General features: G+C 36.7%; 1 protein-coding gene across 2 annotated transcripts in view; it reads right to left on the reverse strand.

Annotated features, from left to right (window-relative positions):
- Positions 1 to 13,065, reverse strand: part of TNKS (tankyrase) — a 129,023-nt gene that overhangs the window by 31,961 nt on the left and 83,997 nt on the right. For both annotated transcript variants that reach the window (XM_053976851.1, XM_053976852.1), the window contains exons 6-11: positions 12,392 to 12,486; positions 9,309 to 9,375; positions 8,694 to 8,880; positions 6,596 to 6,717; positions 4,006 to 4,097; positions 3,836 to 3,914 (exon numbers count right to left, since the gene is read on the reverse strand). In XM_053976851.1, the coding sequence (XP_053832826.1) occupies positions 3,836 to 3,914; positions 4,006 to 4,097; positions 6,596 to 6,717; positions 8,694 to 8,880; positions 9,309 to 9,375; positions 12,392 to 12,486 (642 nt within the window). The remainder of the gene's footprint in view (positions 1 to 3,835; positions 3,915 to 4,005; positions 4,098 to 6,595; positions 6,718 to 8,693; positions 8,881 to 9,308; positions 9,376 to 12,391; positions 12,487 to 13,065) is intronic.

The raw sequence follows: 13,065 nt of genomic DNA on the forward strand, positions 1-13,065 counted from the left end.
ATTGCTTGCCAGTAGGTTAATTCTTGCCAATACAAATCACAGAATATCCTGAGTTGGAAAGGACCCATCAGGATTATCAATGATCCTGTCTGCACAGGACACCTCAAGAGTCACACCATGTGCCCAAGAGCACAAGTGTCCAAACACTTATTGAATTCTGTCAGCCTTGGTGCTGTGACCACTTCCCTGGGGAGCCTGTTCCAGTGCCCAACCACCCTCTGGGTGAAGAACACTTTCCTGATATCTAACCTAAGCCTCCCCTGACACAACTTCATGCTGTTCCATCAGGTTCTGTCACTGGTCACCAGAGTGAAGAGATTGATGTTCTCAGATGTTCTTTCTGTAAAATAAGTCTCGATCAAGCACATGTTATTCAAGCAGTCCTTCACTGTTTATTATTATCTAACATACTTCAAACAGCAAATTTACATAGTGATAACATTATGGATAATTAAATCCAGCTCCAAGACACAAACCATCCCCTCTTCATCCCAAATTCCCTAAAGCAGTCTTTATCATGCTTTAGCCCTTTCCATAGAACAGAAAAAGGCTACGCATACAAACTTCACTGTACGTGAACTCACTTTTCTGACACAGCTGCTCCTCATGAAAACAGAAGAATTTCCTATAAAATGCTAAAACAATCCTAAATTATTTTCTATCTACAGAACTTTATATGACATTGTCTCCTAGAGCTATTATTGCTGGTTATTTTGTGAATCAGCTGTCTGCCTTCTGTCATGGTATTTCAGAAGAAGAAAGTTCTGCTTTCTTTGAAGCCCTAACTACACATCTTTTTCAAATTGTTACTCTCTCAGTAATCAGTAGTGGTTTTCAGAAGGGGGATTAAAGCTGGCTTTAACAGTACCTCTCATTTGACAGAAGAAACAGCTGCAAAGTGAAAAAGCCCTACATTGTAGGTGTCATCCATACACACTTCAGTAAGCATTTTGTAAGAGATCACAGTGGAAATTTTTATTTTATATTGAAAAAATAGAGTTTGATGGAAGAACTGAACATTTTGAAAAGGGGAAGGCTGCTTGGTGTCTGGTTGTGGGATAATTTTGTTTTACTATTTGCATTAATGACTGTGGCACAGGAGAATTGTGCTAAAGGGCACAAATATAAAATATTAGCAAAATCAAGATTCTCTCTGCACTGCAAGATTTCAGAAAAGATCTGAGTACTACTGTCTCATGTCTATTAAAAAGGCAAATATGATCCCAGTATGCATCAGTCAGGCACTTACAATAGAGGTATGGAAGTGCCATCATGGAAGGCAGTGGTGGAATAAATTCTATTCTTGTTGCCTGAATGCCAAGATTTCCTCTGGTGCTAGTAAAGAGAAGGGGTTATAAGGATTAATAGGAAAGGCAACATTCCCTTATTAGGTGTTTGAGGCTTTTAGCCTACCAAAACAAAGGCTAAGAAGAAACAGTTTGTTCAATGCAAACACCTCACTAAAGGAAGCATCAAATAAGAAGACAGGTATTTAAAAAGCAGGAGGGTGCCGTTCAAAGAACAAATGGATCTTCACTGGGAGGCTGCTTTCACAGGGAGACTAGATTCACCAGCTCATGAGAACCCTCTCTTGTAAAAAATATAACCAGACATGGTCAACGAGCTTATTAGATCTGATTACATCTTATTAAGTAACTAAAATTTAAGACACAAAAAGAGAAAACATGAATGAAAAACTTCCAAACACACAACAAAAGAAAAACATCAAAACCTGTATCATGATTCAGGAATGAAAGCTGCCGTGTCACAATAGCCAGAAACAAAGAAATCCCAATGTCAAGAACATCTGATGAACCGAATGCCCACAGTCAAAGCATGAGCAAGAGGTCAAACGATAATATACAAGCAAGACAAACATTTTAGAGTGATTAAATATGCCTAGTTAACTAACTAATACTCTTGAGCATATCCCATCCGGGAACTTCAAAGTGCCTCATAAAGCCTTAATGATCTACCTTTCATTAAAATTATGGGTGCATTATTTACTGTTTTACAGCTAAGAAACTTTGGACGCTGATCCACTGCACTATGGAAATATGCACTTAATATTAACTTTGATTAGTCTCCTGCCATGCACTTAAGTGCTTTGCTAGATCATAAATGTGAATGGCCTATCCTCAGAATAACATAGGATATGGGATATGAATGAAGAAGGAGGTTTAATGATCACTAGGTACCTCTATTTGCATACTGTTGATGGAATAAATGACAGAACACACCACTCAGCATCATTTTGTAGATAACTGTGCACCGCTCAGCACCATTAATCAGTTCACAAGTGACTCATGGATCACGATTTATGAATCCCTGCTTAATGAGATAAAAGAATTACAAGCTATCATCAGAATGTGCTAGTGACAAAACAAAATGGGTCCATTCTAGTAAGGATGCCATCTTTGAGCTTACTCCTAAGCCTGCCTACAACTGAGATAGATTTTCAAGGGAGCACTAATTTAAATAAGGAGAGTACAGCAGCAGCACACAGAAGCTCCTTGTATTTCAAAGCAGGTAGTACTTTGGTATCAGTACATTTGAAACTCCAGCATGTCCAGTTCAGTGCCTACCCAAATACCATCAGTACTGAATTCCTGCGCAAAAGCAGATCCATAAAAGTTATGAGGTATATCTATTCCTACAGCAAAATGATTTTTTTTTATTTCAGTGTATAGGTATGCTACTAAGAGTGAATCTGGGAGAATAATAACCAATAATTTTAATTATTATAATCAAGAACTTTGGCCCTGCTTTCCCCCTTAGGCAAAACTTAGTAGTCACCACTGCATTAAGACTGTCAAATACGATCAACTCTGCTGTGGAATTGTTGTTAAGCTATTTTATGATGCTGTTAAAGTAGTGTGGAAGTGAATAAGAAATCTGGCAGTGAGCTCTTATACAGACTTATAAATTAAAATTCATTGTTTTAAAATAAAAACACTTAACTGTGCATACAACTACATTGCTCATACCTTCTATCACAGCAAGAGTGACACTTGATCGCTATTACAGGCAATAACATAATACAACAGGTAATAATTCGTAACAATGAGCTCTTCATTTCAAGCTCCCTGAATGGAGAGGAAGAGTTAAAACGAGTAATCTGAGCCCCATTCAAAGCAAAAACAAGGAGAACTTTTATATTTTAGCCAATGCAAATAAAGTATCCATCAAGAAGAGTTTCTGAGAAAATTAAGTAGTGATGTATATCATTACCATGAATATTAAGTTTGCTGCTAAAACTTGGAGAACGATCATTCTGAAACACTTTTGAAAGATGGTTAAACCACATTCTAAATAAAGTTAGTTATACCTTCCTCTGCCTTTAATAACTTGCTGAACAATGTGTTCACAAGCTCACAAATTACTTAGGTCAGCACCTATCAATAGCTAAAGGGCACAGCAGAACAATCTGACCCTGAGAATAAGAAGCAAGCAAGGGCTAAGGAATACTCAGTGTTAGGATACTAAACTCAGTGTTATTACCCTCAGCCATTGGATATTTTCAAGTCAACAAGATAAAGTAACATGAGGAACTGAGATAACAACATTTATTAGAAATTATATCAAGGTTCATTAAAAATGAGTAAGGTAGGCTCCTAAAGCCTATAATCAGTTACTTGGAGAGAAGTAATTTTCAAATAGGATTCGTGAGGATCCTGTACTTATTTCAGATAAAACACACTTCAAGGTTAACAAAAGAAGCACAAGGCATACAGAATAAAAAGCAACAACTACCACAAAACTTACATGGTATATAATCAACATAACCCTTCTTCTTGCCCTTTGTCTTAAATAAAATACATGCAAGTATATTTACCTTTGCTCCATGTTTATGCAGAACTTCCATGACATCATTATGAGCTTTTTCAGCTGCAACATGTAAAGGTGTCATGAAACTAGAGGAGAGAAAGAAAAGTGATGTATTAGTTTTTTACATTTCTAGTATGACAGAGGCCTTTGGAAAACTCAAACATTTCAGAAACCTACTCTTTGTTTTTCTCGTTTACATTTGCTCCTTTCCTGAGCAATAGTTCTGTAACTTGTTTCCTCTTCGGATGCACGGCAGCAACAGCACAGTGCTGCAAAAAAAAAGTAAATATAAAGTCTATTTCAACTACACAGATGATAAAGAACTTTAAAAATACATTACTTCATCACTTAATTATTCTGCTAAAAACAGGCTACAAAATTTACAAACAGAATTCATCATAGTGAACAAAATACAGGTTTAGTGATCAATGCTAAATTATTCTACTCAGAAAAACAATTTTAATTTTAAAGCTATTTGTCACTTAGGAAAAAAGCAGTATGGTCCCAACTACATTAACCAGCTATCAGGACAAAACTGTCACACAATGAACAAAGGAGGGAAAGACAAAGAGTTTGAAACAGCCTAACTTTTTACAGAGGGTCTCCAAAGGGGTCTGTAAGGATTCTGCTGCAGTTGTCAAGTTGACAACGTCACTTATGACTTGAACGTCACTTATGTTCTTTTTCTGTTCCAATGCATACTGACCTTGTTAATGGCCATTTGTGTCATGCACCCAACTACAGATTATGCAATAAGCAAAGAGGCAATACACTTCTCTTAGAGTATCTTTCTTCCCATGCTACGAGAAAGATACAGCCTTCAATACAGAGCTTCTCAATGCTCATGCCTGCCCTTGTGGGACCACACAGCCCTTTGCTAGATGTAATTACTGTCCTAAATGTGGCTGGCATCTGTTGACTCCTCAACAGTGGCCTTATCAATGTATTCCTGAAGCCTGGAATTACCAGCATGGTTCCAGCTAAGATTAAATACCCAGTTTTAAAATCAAGTCCAGAAATGCTTATTTCAAGTTTGGACATCTCAAGATAACAGACTATGAGAAATAGGAGAAACTTTTGGATTTTTCTGTTTATACCTTTACCCACATTTTAAACCAGTAACCCATAAAAGGTGGAAAGTCTCCTGGAAGAGTTCTCTAACTTTCCAATAGCAAAACAATAGCCTTTACAATTAGACAGACCCCAAACCCAATGCTAATAGGTAGCACTAGTACCAATAACCATCTTTTATCCAGTTTTAGCCTTCATTACGAAGTAACTTTCACTCCAGCTTCCATACTGCTGTTAATCAGCAAGGCACATCCAAATTTTGCAAAGGCAAGCTTTCTAAATAACCATTAAGATCAAGTTTTGCTGTGATGTGAAGCAGCATTTTTAAGTCTTTGCAGATAATATCCTCTCTCTTTTTCCTGTCTATATGATAAACAAGCCCTAAAACACACAAATGCTGAAGTATTGCCACACCTCAAAGCAACACTAAAACCTATGTCAGGTGCTTGCTTTGGCCTTTTGGCTAATACAGCAGAGACCCCCGTGGCCCATGGAAAATGTTGTCATGCTTAGGGCAGAAATAGCTCAGTTAGATTACACATAACCTCATCTGATCCTGGAAGCTAAGTCCTTTCATTTGGACTGGTGACAATTTGGAAATCTCATATATAGCAGCCAAAAACTGAAAAATCACACTCAAGCGCTTAGTGAACAGTGAACCAAATACATCAATAGAACTAAAATATTCCATTTGGTCCAGCTGTCTCTGCAGAATCAGCAGGCAGAAAAGAGCAAAGAACATCAGAGGACTATGAAGTGATCATTACACAGCTAAAGAGATGCCACATAGCGGCAGCTGATACACTCAGAAAGAAAAGGATAACATAATCCCAAATTTCATACTGTCTTCACATTCAGCCTATAAAGCTCTATTCTCTATCATGCTTCTAGCTTCAGGCGAGGATGCTGAGTCCTCCACAGAGGAAACAGAGCATATGGATGCTTGGTACCCAACACACAATGTTCTGATCACAATGTTTCCAATACTAAATATGCAGTTGCATGCCTGCAGCTGAGACCTGCCACTGGGAAGAAAATGTTCCATTGGAACAAAATATCATAACTCTAGTGGTTTTAATAATACCATCAGTCTCAGCTTCAAAGTTTTCACTATATCTGGGATACTGGTTGTGTTCTTTGCTTCCACTGCTTCTTTAAACAATTAATTAAGAGCAGGATAATGCTATGAAAGTCTCAAAAGAGCCCTGTTTCTACAGCTAATGTGACTATTCCAAACCTGTCAGTGCTATTCCAAACCTGTAAGACTCCATGATATACACCTATTTTCACCACAATTTTACATATCCTATGAAAAAAATTTGTAATCCAAGTTTGCTCACATAAAACATGAAGGAAGCACTGGGCTACTGAAATAAAACTTAACACCATAAAAAACCACAGCAACAGTCCAACAAAAAAAAGAGGTTTATAGGAAAAAATGCAAGAGAAGTGAAAAATGAAAAGGTGAAGAGTGACTGGACTTCTGTAATATACCAGAAGGAAGGAAAAAAGTGATAAAATAAATTATATGATGTTTTTTCTATATGGTGATTTTATTTAAGTATAGAAAGTGTTCAATGCCAAATTCTCTATCTCAGATGATGAATGTATTTTCATAGTGCAGAAATAAAACTCTTTGACTCCAGGCTCCCAGCACATTTATCATAAAACAAATGGATTGACTCTATAATCTCACCAGTGCAGTCTCATGCGACTGTGGCTGCTTAAAATTAATGATCTCCAAAGCAAGTGTCTTTTTCACTTTGGCTAGGTCTGCCTCTCTGGCTGCTTGCAGGAGAGAGTGTCCTTTGAATTCATCTGTTAGAGGAAAAAGACACATTTAATATTCAACAAAATGTCACATTTATAAATGTTATTGCAGAAAGACAGCTATACTCAGTAAGAGGAAAGAGGAGTGCTTCTGCATGTCTTCGGGTGGCAGCTGACCTGGGACACAGAACATGAAAGAAGCTTTGCTGAAACCAAAGGAATGTGCTAAAGGATAGGGGAAGCTATTCCTTGAGTTAAATCCTTATAGCTTTTCCCCCTTTTATCCTCCACCCACTTGACATTAAATGTATATGTGACCTCTACATTACCCACGTCTGTGTTCAAATAAGCACAATAATATGAGCTATTCTTAAGGAAATAAAGCTTTACAGTTGTTTTTCAAAAACTTTATTGTATTTGCAAGACAAATAATTCAATGTAAAGTATATTAAGTATATATATAATTTCTATAAAATTATAAATAACAACAAAACCAACAATAATACATATATAAAATTTAAATATAAAATACTAAACTATTGGTCTTAAAGAAAACTAACTAGCTAAGCATTTGAAGCCAGTCTGCTCCAAAAATGAAACAAGTGTTGATAGCAGGTGTATCTTTGCAAGTACAGATCGCTCATTTCATTATTTCCAAATCTTGTTTAGCTCAGCAACTATTTCAGTTTTAAATAACTTTGAATTTGAAAAGAAGTGTTTCTCTCAAAATGTTCAGACAAAAGACAGGTTAGCAAAAATTTATCTGAGCCTGGGAACTAGAAAAAAAATACCTCAATTTCAGTAAAAATATAAATATTTTTGTTTCATAAGTAAGCTTGAAATCCTAGGTTTGTTAACCTAAGGGCTTTCTTCTCCCACGTTTGTTTTAATGTCTGGTTTAAATTTCTTTGTAAGCAAAGCACTACTCAAAGCACAAATGCAAATAAATCTTGAAATAACAAATATAATGTAACTTTATTCCCCAAGTATAAGATGAAATAACTCAAGAACATAAAAACATGATATTTTGAGACGCAAATACAAGCTATCCCATCAAGATACTGTCAAATTTGACATAATGCTCACATTTGTTTACAAATTTCAGTGGATATTAACGGACATTAATCTTTCCTCATTGCTCTTGAAGAACTCTAAATACACAAATAAACTGAAGTTTAAATTTTTTTTTTTTTGCTTGTTAATTTAAATAAATGCTAAATTAACCTTCCTCAGAGCCAGAAGCTATAGCCCAGGACTCAGAGTAGAGAAGTACCTAAAAGATACTAATGCCCTTCTCTTTTCTTCTAGACCAAAGCTTTCTGCTGCACATGATCTCACCATCTTCCCCTGCAAAAATAGTGACTAGACTAAAACCTAACTAGCTGTGATTGTGAGTAGTGCAGGATCACATTATTAGTGTCTGGGGGCTTCTGCTATACCTGAAAGGTGAGAGATAAAACCAAAAACTTATTTAAAATTGTGATTCTAATTCTCAAGTTTTCTGTAACTTTATAATGCTCTGTTTCCATATATGTCTCATTTAATTATTTTTTACATTTAATAAGAGTCAGAAAACAAAATCCCCCAAAGAGGGAAAGCAATGGCATACAAATTAAAATTTGAGATGAAATATTGGTTTGTAAACAGCATAAGGAGTGCTACAAAAGAAGGTGATGGAATTTCCATCTCCAAGGTTGCACACCAAAGCTACCTACCTTTTCTAAGTTTCTAAATGCAATTAGAGCCTCAACATAGAGGCTCCTGTGTGACTGAACTGGACTTTAAACATAAAAAAAAAAAAAGCCGAAGTCACTGATTCAGCAGTGCCTTAATAATTCTAAGCTTCAGAAAACCAGGCAATATGACAAACGACGTATCAGAGGTACCTGTGCACTTCAAAGCACATGCACAGCTGCTGCTGCTCTGCTGCTTTGCGTCCACTTCTGAAGCTTGAGGAAGGTGGCCTGAAAGGAAAGCATCCCTTTCCACCCACAACCAAGTGTTTTCAGTCTGGAAACACTTACAGGTCAGTCTCTCCCTGAGCTCAGGCGTTGGAGCCATGTCAACCGCACTCTTGCCGTGGCAGTTGACCAAGGTGGGATCGGCGCCGTGGCTCAGCAGGAGGGAGCAGACCTCCACACGGTTCTTGGAAGCAGCCTCGTGCAACGGGGTGAATTGCCAGAGGTCCATAGCATTCACACAAGCACCATGCTAGCACAGCAAAAAAAGCCTTGGATTAGGAAGAAATCATCTTCAACAACTAAAAAGCTTACAAATTTTCATTTTATTATAAAAATTGGTTCAAATCACTCATGTATGAACACACACACAAAATTAAATTAAAATTACCAGCATACACAAAAATACCGTTGAATCTGCAAAAAATAATTGGAACTTTTATGTCAGCTAATTTTTGAACAGAAAGATTCAACTCTACTATCAATCCAAAGAAATTAGATCAAGAAAAAAACACATATACTGTTTCAAAGACCTACACTTGCAGGCTTCTGAAATGACAATATGATATTTGAAACCTGTTACTATCAGGAAAAAAAAAAATCTTACTTTTCAACTCTGATATAACCAGTTCATTTAACACATCTAAATCAACACTTATTACTTTCCATCCTTCTGCTTACCTTAAGCAGCAGCTCTGTAACCTCATAGTGTCCATAGGAACAGGCGTTATGAAGAGGCACAAGACCACTGCATGGAAGAAGAAGGCAAATGACAAATTTCTTTAAAGTGGCATTTTTAAGGGAGAAACAATTTTCTCCTTACTGAGATGAAACTATCAAATTAAAGTTAAAATATTTTAAGTAGTTAAGCATTTAAAAATTAGGATTTACAATCTAATGAGAAAATCTGACTTCCCCAAACAACACATTATTTAAGAGTGGCATTAAAACTTGGGGTTTTGTTGCTTGGTTTTCAGAGGGTTCTTTTGTTGTGGGTTTTTTTTTTGCCTTAACAGGCCACAGATATTTAATCTACCATTAAGACTAGCATTAACTGGCTTTGACGTGATCTTTCTTGAAGCTATTAAGGAGGGGGAAAGTCCCATTCCATGTTCAATTTCCTCAACAGTGTTCTGCTTCTGCCTAAATAGGAACTCCTGTTTAAAATGCTATGTGAAAGGCAAAACTCCCCAGATAACACTAACTTAACTCCTGGGTATTTTATGATGATGTACAAATATCCATAGAAAGCAGACTCAAATTGCTACTCTAGACTGTGGAATGACCTGATTTTCCTCCATTTTTTTATAGTACAACCTATTTAACTGTTCAAGATACTTCTAAAAGAGTCCCTGTAATTTTTGTAGTGTTATATTACTGCAGGCCATACTTTAAAATGACACTAGCAAAGTAAAAACAGGGATTTAGTCACAAGCACAAGATGTAATAAAAGTCATGCATTGAAAAGGAGATGTGAGATGGGCAATTACTGCAGAGGACAAAATGAGTTTAATTCGAGCCAAGCATGACAGGCTAGTTATGGCTCAACAGATCAGTACACATAATACATGAAAACCACAATTAACCCCATAATACCTATGAAAAATACAGGGGGCAATTCCCAGGACTGCAAAACCAACTCAGATAATTAGGACAGCAAGCAGTAGACAGCAATTAAATAAACTTAATTTTAAGGTGGATGCTCTCAGAAGCAGCAACATATTTGTCACAGGAGAGGAAAATTTGTTTGGGGAAAATTTTTTCCATCTGTTTTTCCATCAGAAGAAGACTGGTTTTTCCATCATTACTTTTCTTAATTGCAACTTATGGGTGCATATCTGAGACAGAGAGACACTATCCATTCCACAGAGCACTCAAAAAACCTGCCCCCTTCCAAAATAAATGATGGTCATCTCAGAGGACTGAGGGCTTCAAGGCCTGTCAGCAAAGATAATCCTGCAGCAATGCACTTGGCCACTTCTGCAGCATCCCCTCCCCTTCCCTCTTCCAGCACAACAGCTGTAAGGGAAAGGAAAGACCAGTGGAGAAAGAGCTGCTTCCTAGCCTGGGCTTCTCCTTGGGAGTAACTAGAAATGGTGACCATTTTGAAAATACAAAACAATTCCTAAGCACTTTCTCTGAATTGACTCCATTGAAGAGAACCAAAGAGTTCTATAAAATCAATGTAGCCTAATTTAGCTCCTTAAATGAAAAGTGACAGTTATTTATAGCCTATTTACTTATAAATTATGTAGAAATAAGAAACAGCAAGGTAAAACAAAACACCACTGATTCTAAATGTGTGGTGCCACTAAAAAAAAAGTGGGAGCTTACTAGGATGTTAGATGTTTCTAAATATGCTTGGGTTGTTTTGAAGTTCAGTACAGAGTAAGTACTGAAAGGTTTTCCTTTCTTTGTTTGCTTTCCTTCCCCTCCTGCTCCAGCCCCAAGTTCAAGTTCAACTTAATTACCTCTCATACATTCCAAGCAAATTGTTCAAAACTCATTACAGCACCTACACTGTGAGTTTCTACCAACTGATCCTGAAATTTTGGAAAGGTATAAAGACTTTCAACCTGCTTAAATAATGCTGGATCTACCTAAATAGGTATTATATGGAGCTTTACTATAGGACTTTTGTGGTTTATTTTTTGTGGGGTTCTTTTGAGGGGTGGGACGAAGGTGTTTTGTTGTGTTTTCTGGGGTGGGTTTTTTTTTTTTTTGTTTGTTTTTTGGGTTTTTTGGGGTTTTTTTTGTGGGGGGTGGTATGTTTTGTTTTTCTGTGGTTTCTGTGGGCGTTTTTGGGTGTATTTTTGGTTTTTGACTTGCACAGTATGTCATTATGCATTTAACAACAATACTGTTTAAAAAAGCCATTGGGGTAAATGGACAAATGAAAGAGCTACAGTTAGTGAAACTTTAAGAGTTTAAGTACACTTTGGACTGTTTTGGAGAGAAATGGAAAAAAGGAAAGAACCTATGAAAATTTAAAATCTCTTCTAACACTAGGCTGGACTCAGCAGAAGATGAAAATACAGAAAGTACCTCAGATTTGCTACTGAAGACAGCACACACACATATCTTTACTTCTATGGATTCTGAATACAAAATGTATGCCTTTAACTTGGGCCCCAATTTCTACCATGTTAGGACTAAGCCTTCCAATCCAACCATCATAAAAATCATCATCTTAGAGATCAGAAGTGTATGGCTGAGAACAATGCACAGATTTCAGATTTATCATTTCAGATTTCTGACTGCTGTGCACTTTGCTGATCTTACATAACAACAACCCTTAATGCAAAAATAGAATAGTTAACCTCTACTATATCTTGATTTTTGCTGTCAGCTTCAATGAAGATAGACCTATGAGGACCACTAGTTGTGAGTGCAAGAGCATTATTGATGTTACTTGGAATTACATCCATATTTGTGAAACAGGCTAATGAGACCATAGATAAGTTTTTCAATCCACATCTTTCACTAAGGCCTTGTATCTTCTCCCCATTGCCTTTCTAAAAATAATGCTGTTAGTCCATAATTTTAAAGGGTAGTCTGTGAATGGAAGCAAAGCTCAAAGTTTGGAAAAAATTTTAAAGGTGTAAAAGAAGCCTTGAAACAAGTGTAACCACAACTAATCTGAAGCACACTCAGATTCTGGAAGCAAATATCACATTCTTAGACAACTATTTGAGATTGTGCCGTAACATGAACCAAAGAAATCGTTCTTTATCTTGACTAATAAATCAATTAATTTTACATACCCTTTGTCCTTTGCATGTACATCTGCACCATGCTGAAGCAGAAGCTGGACTATCCGAACTCTGTTGTAGCCAGCTGCTAAGTGTAAAGGAGTGGACTGCAAAACAAAAGAAGATGAAGAATGGGAACCACATCAATCTGAAGTCCTGTACTTCCTGCCATTGAAATACTCTTAGTTAACTCTTATACATTGCATCAAGATAAGTTAGAGTATCCTTCTGTGATTAACTCAATTAACAAATACACAGCACGTGCAGGCCTCTCCTGTTGTCAAACCAAAAAAATGTGCCTTAAGGTGGGTAAGAATACAGGCACCGCTAAGGCAATAACAGCTTCTTAATTTAAAGCTAATTTAAAAAACCATTATCATCATCATCATCTCTGCACCAAAAAAGTATCTATATGTGTTTTGTACTGTGCTGTGGTAAGACAAAATTGTATGCAGGTTGCAGTTTCCTGCAAAATACAGGTCTTCATCAGTAATGCACCTTGCTGCACAATAACAGAGTAATAACACCTTTCTCCATAGCTAACTCATATGAATTTTAACTGGAAGCTTTTGAGTTGAGTTGACAACAGTAATTCCCCTTGAAGTTTATTTTTTAAAGCTTTTTATTATGAAACTAATTTTGTGTGCTGTCTCAGCCTGAGGGGACTGCTTTCCTACAGAAATGGA

The sequence above is a fragment of the Vidua macroura genome, chromosome 4 (assembly GCF_024509145.1).
Source record: "Vidua macroura isolate BioBank_ID:100142 chromosome 4, ASM2450914v1, whole genome shotgun sequence".
Lineage (NCBI taxonomy): Eukaryota > Metazoa > Chordata > Aves > Passeriformes > Viduidae > Vidua > Vidua macroura.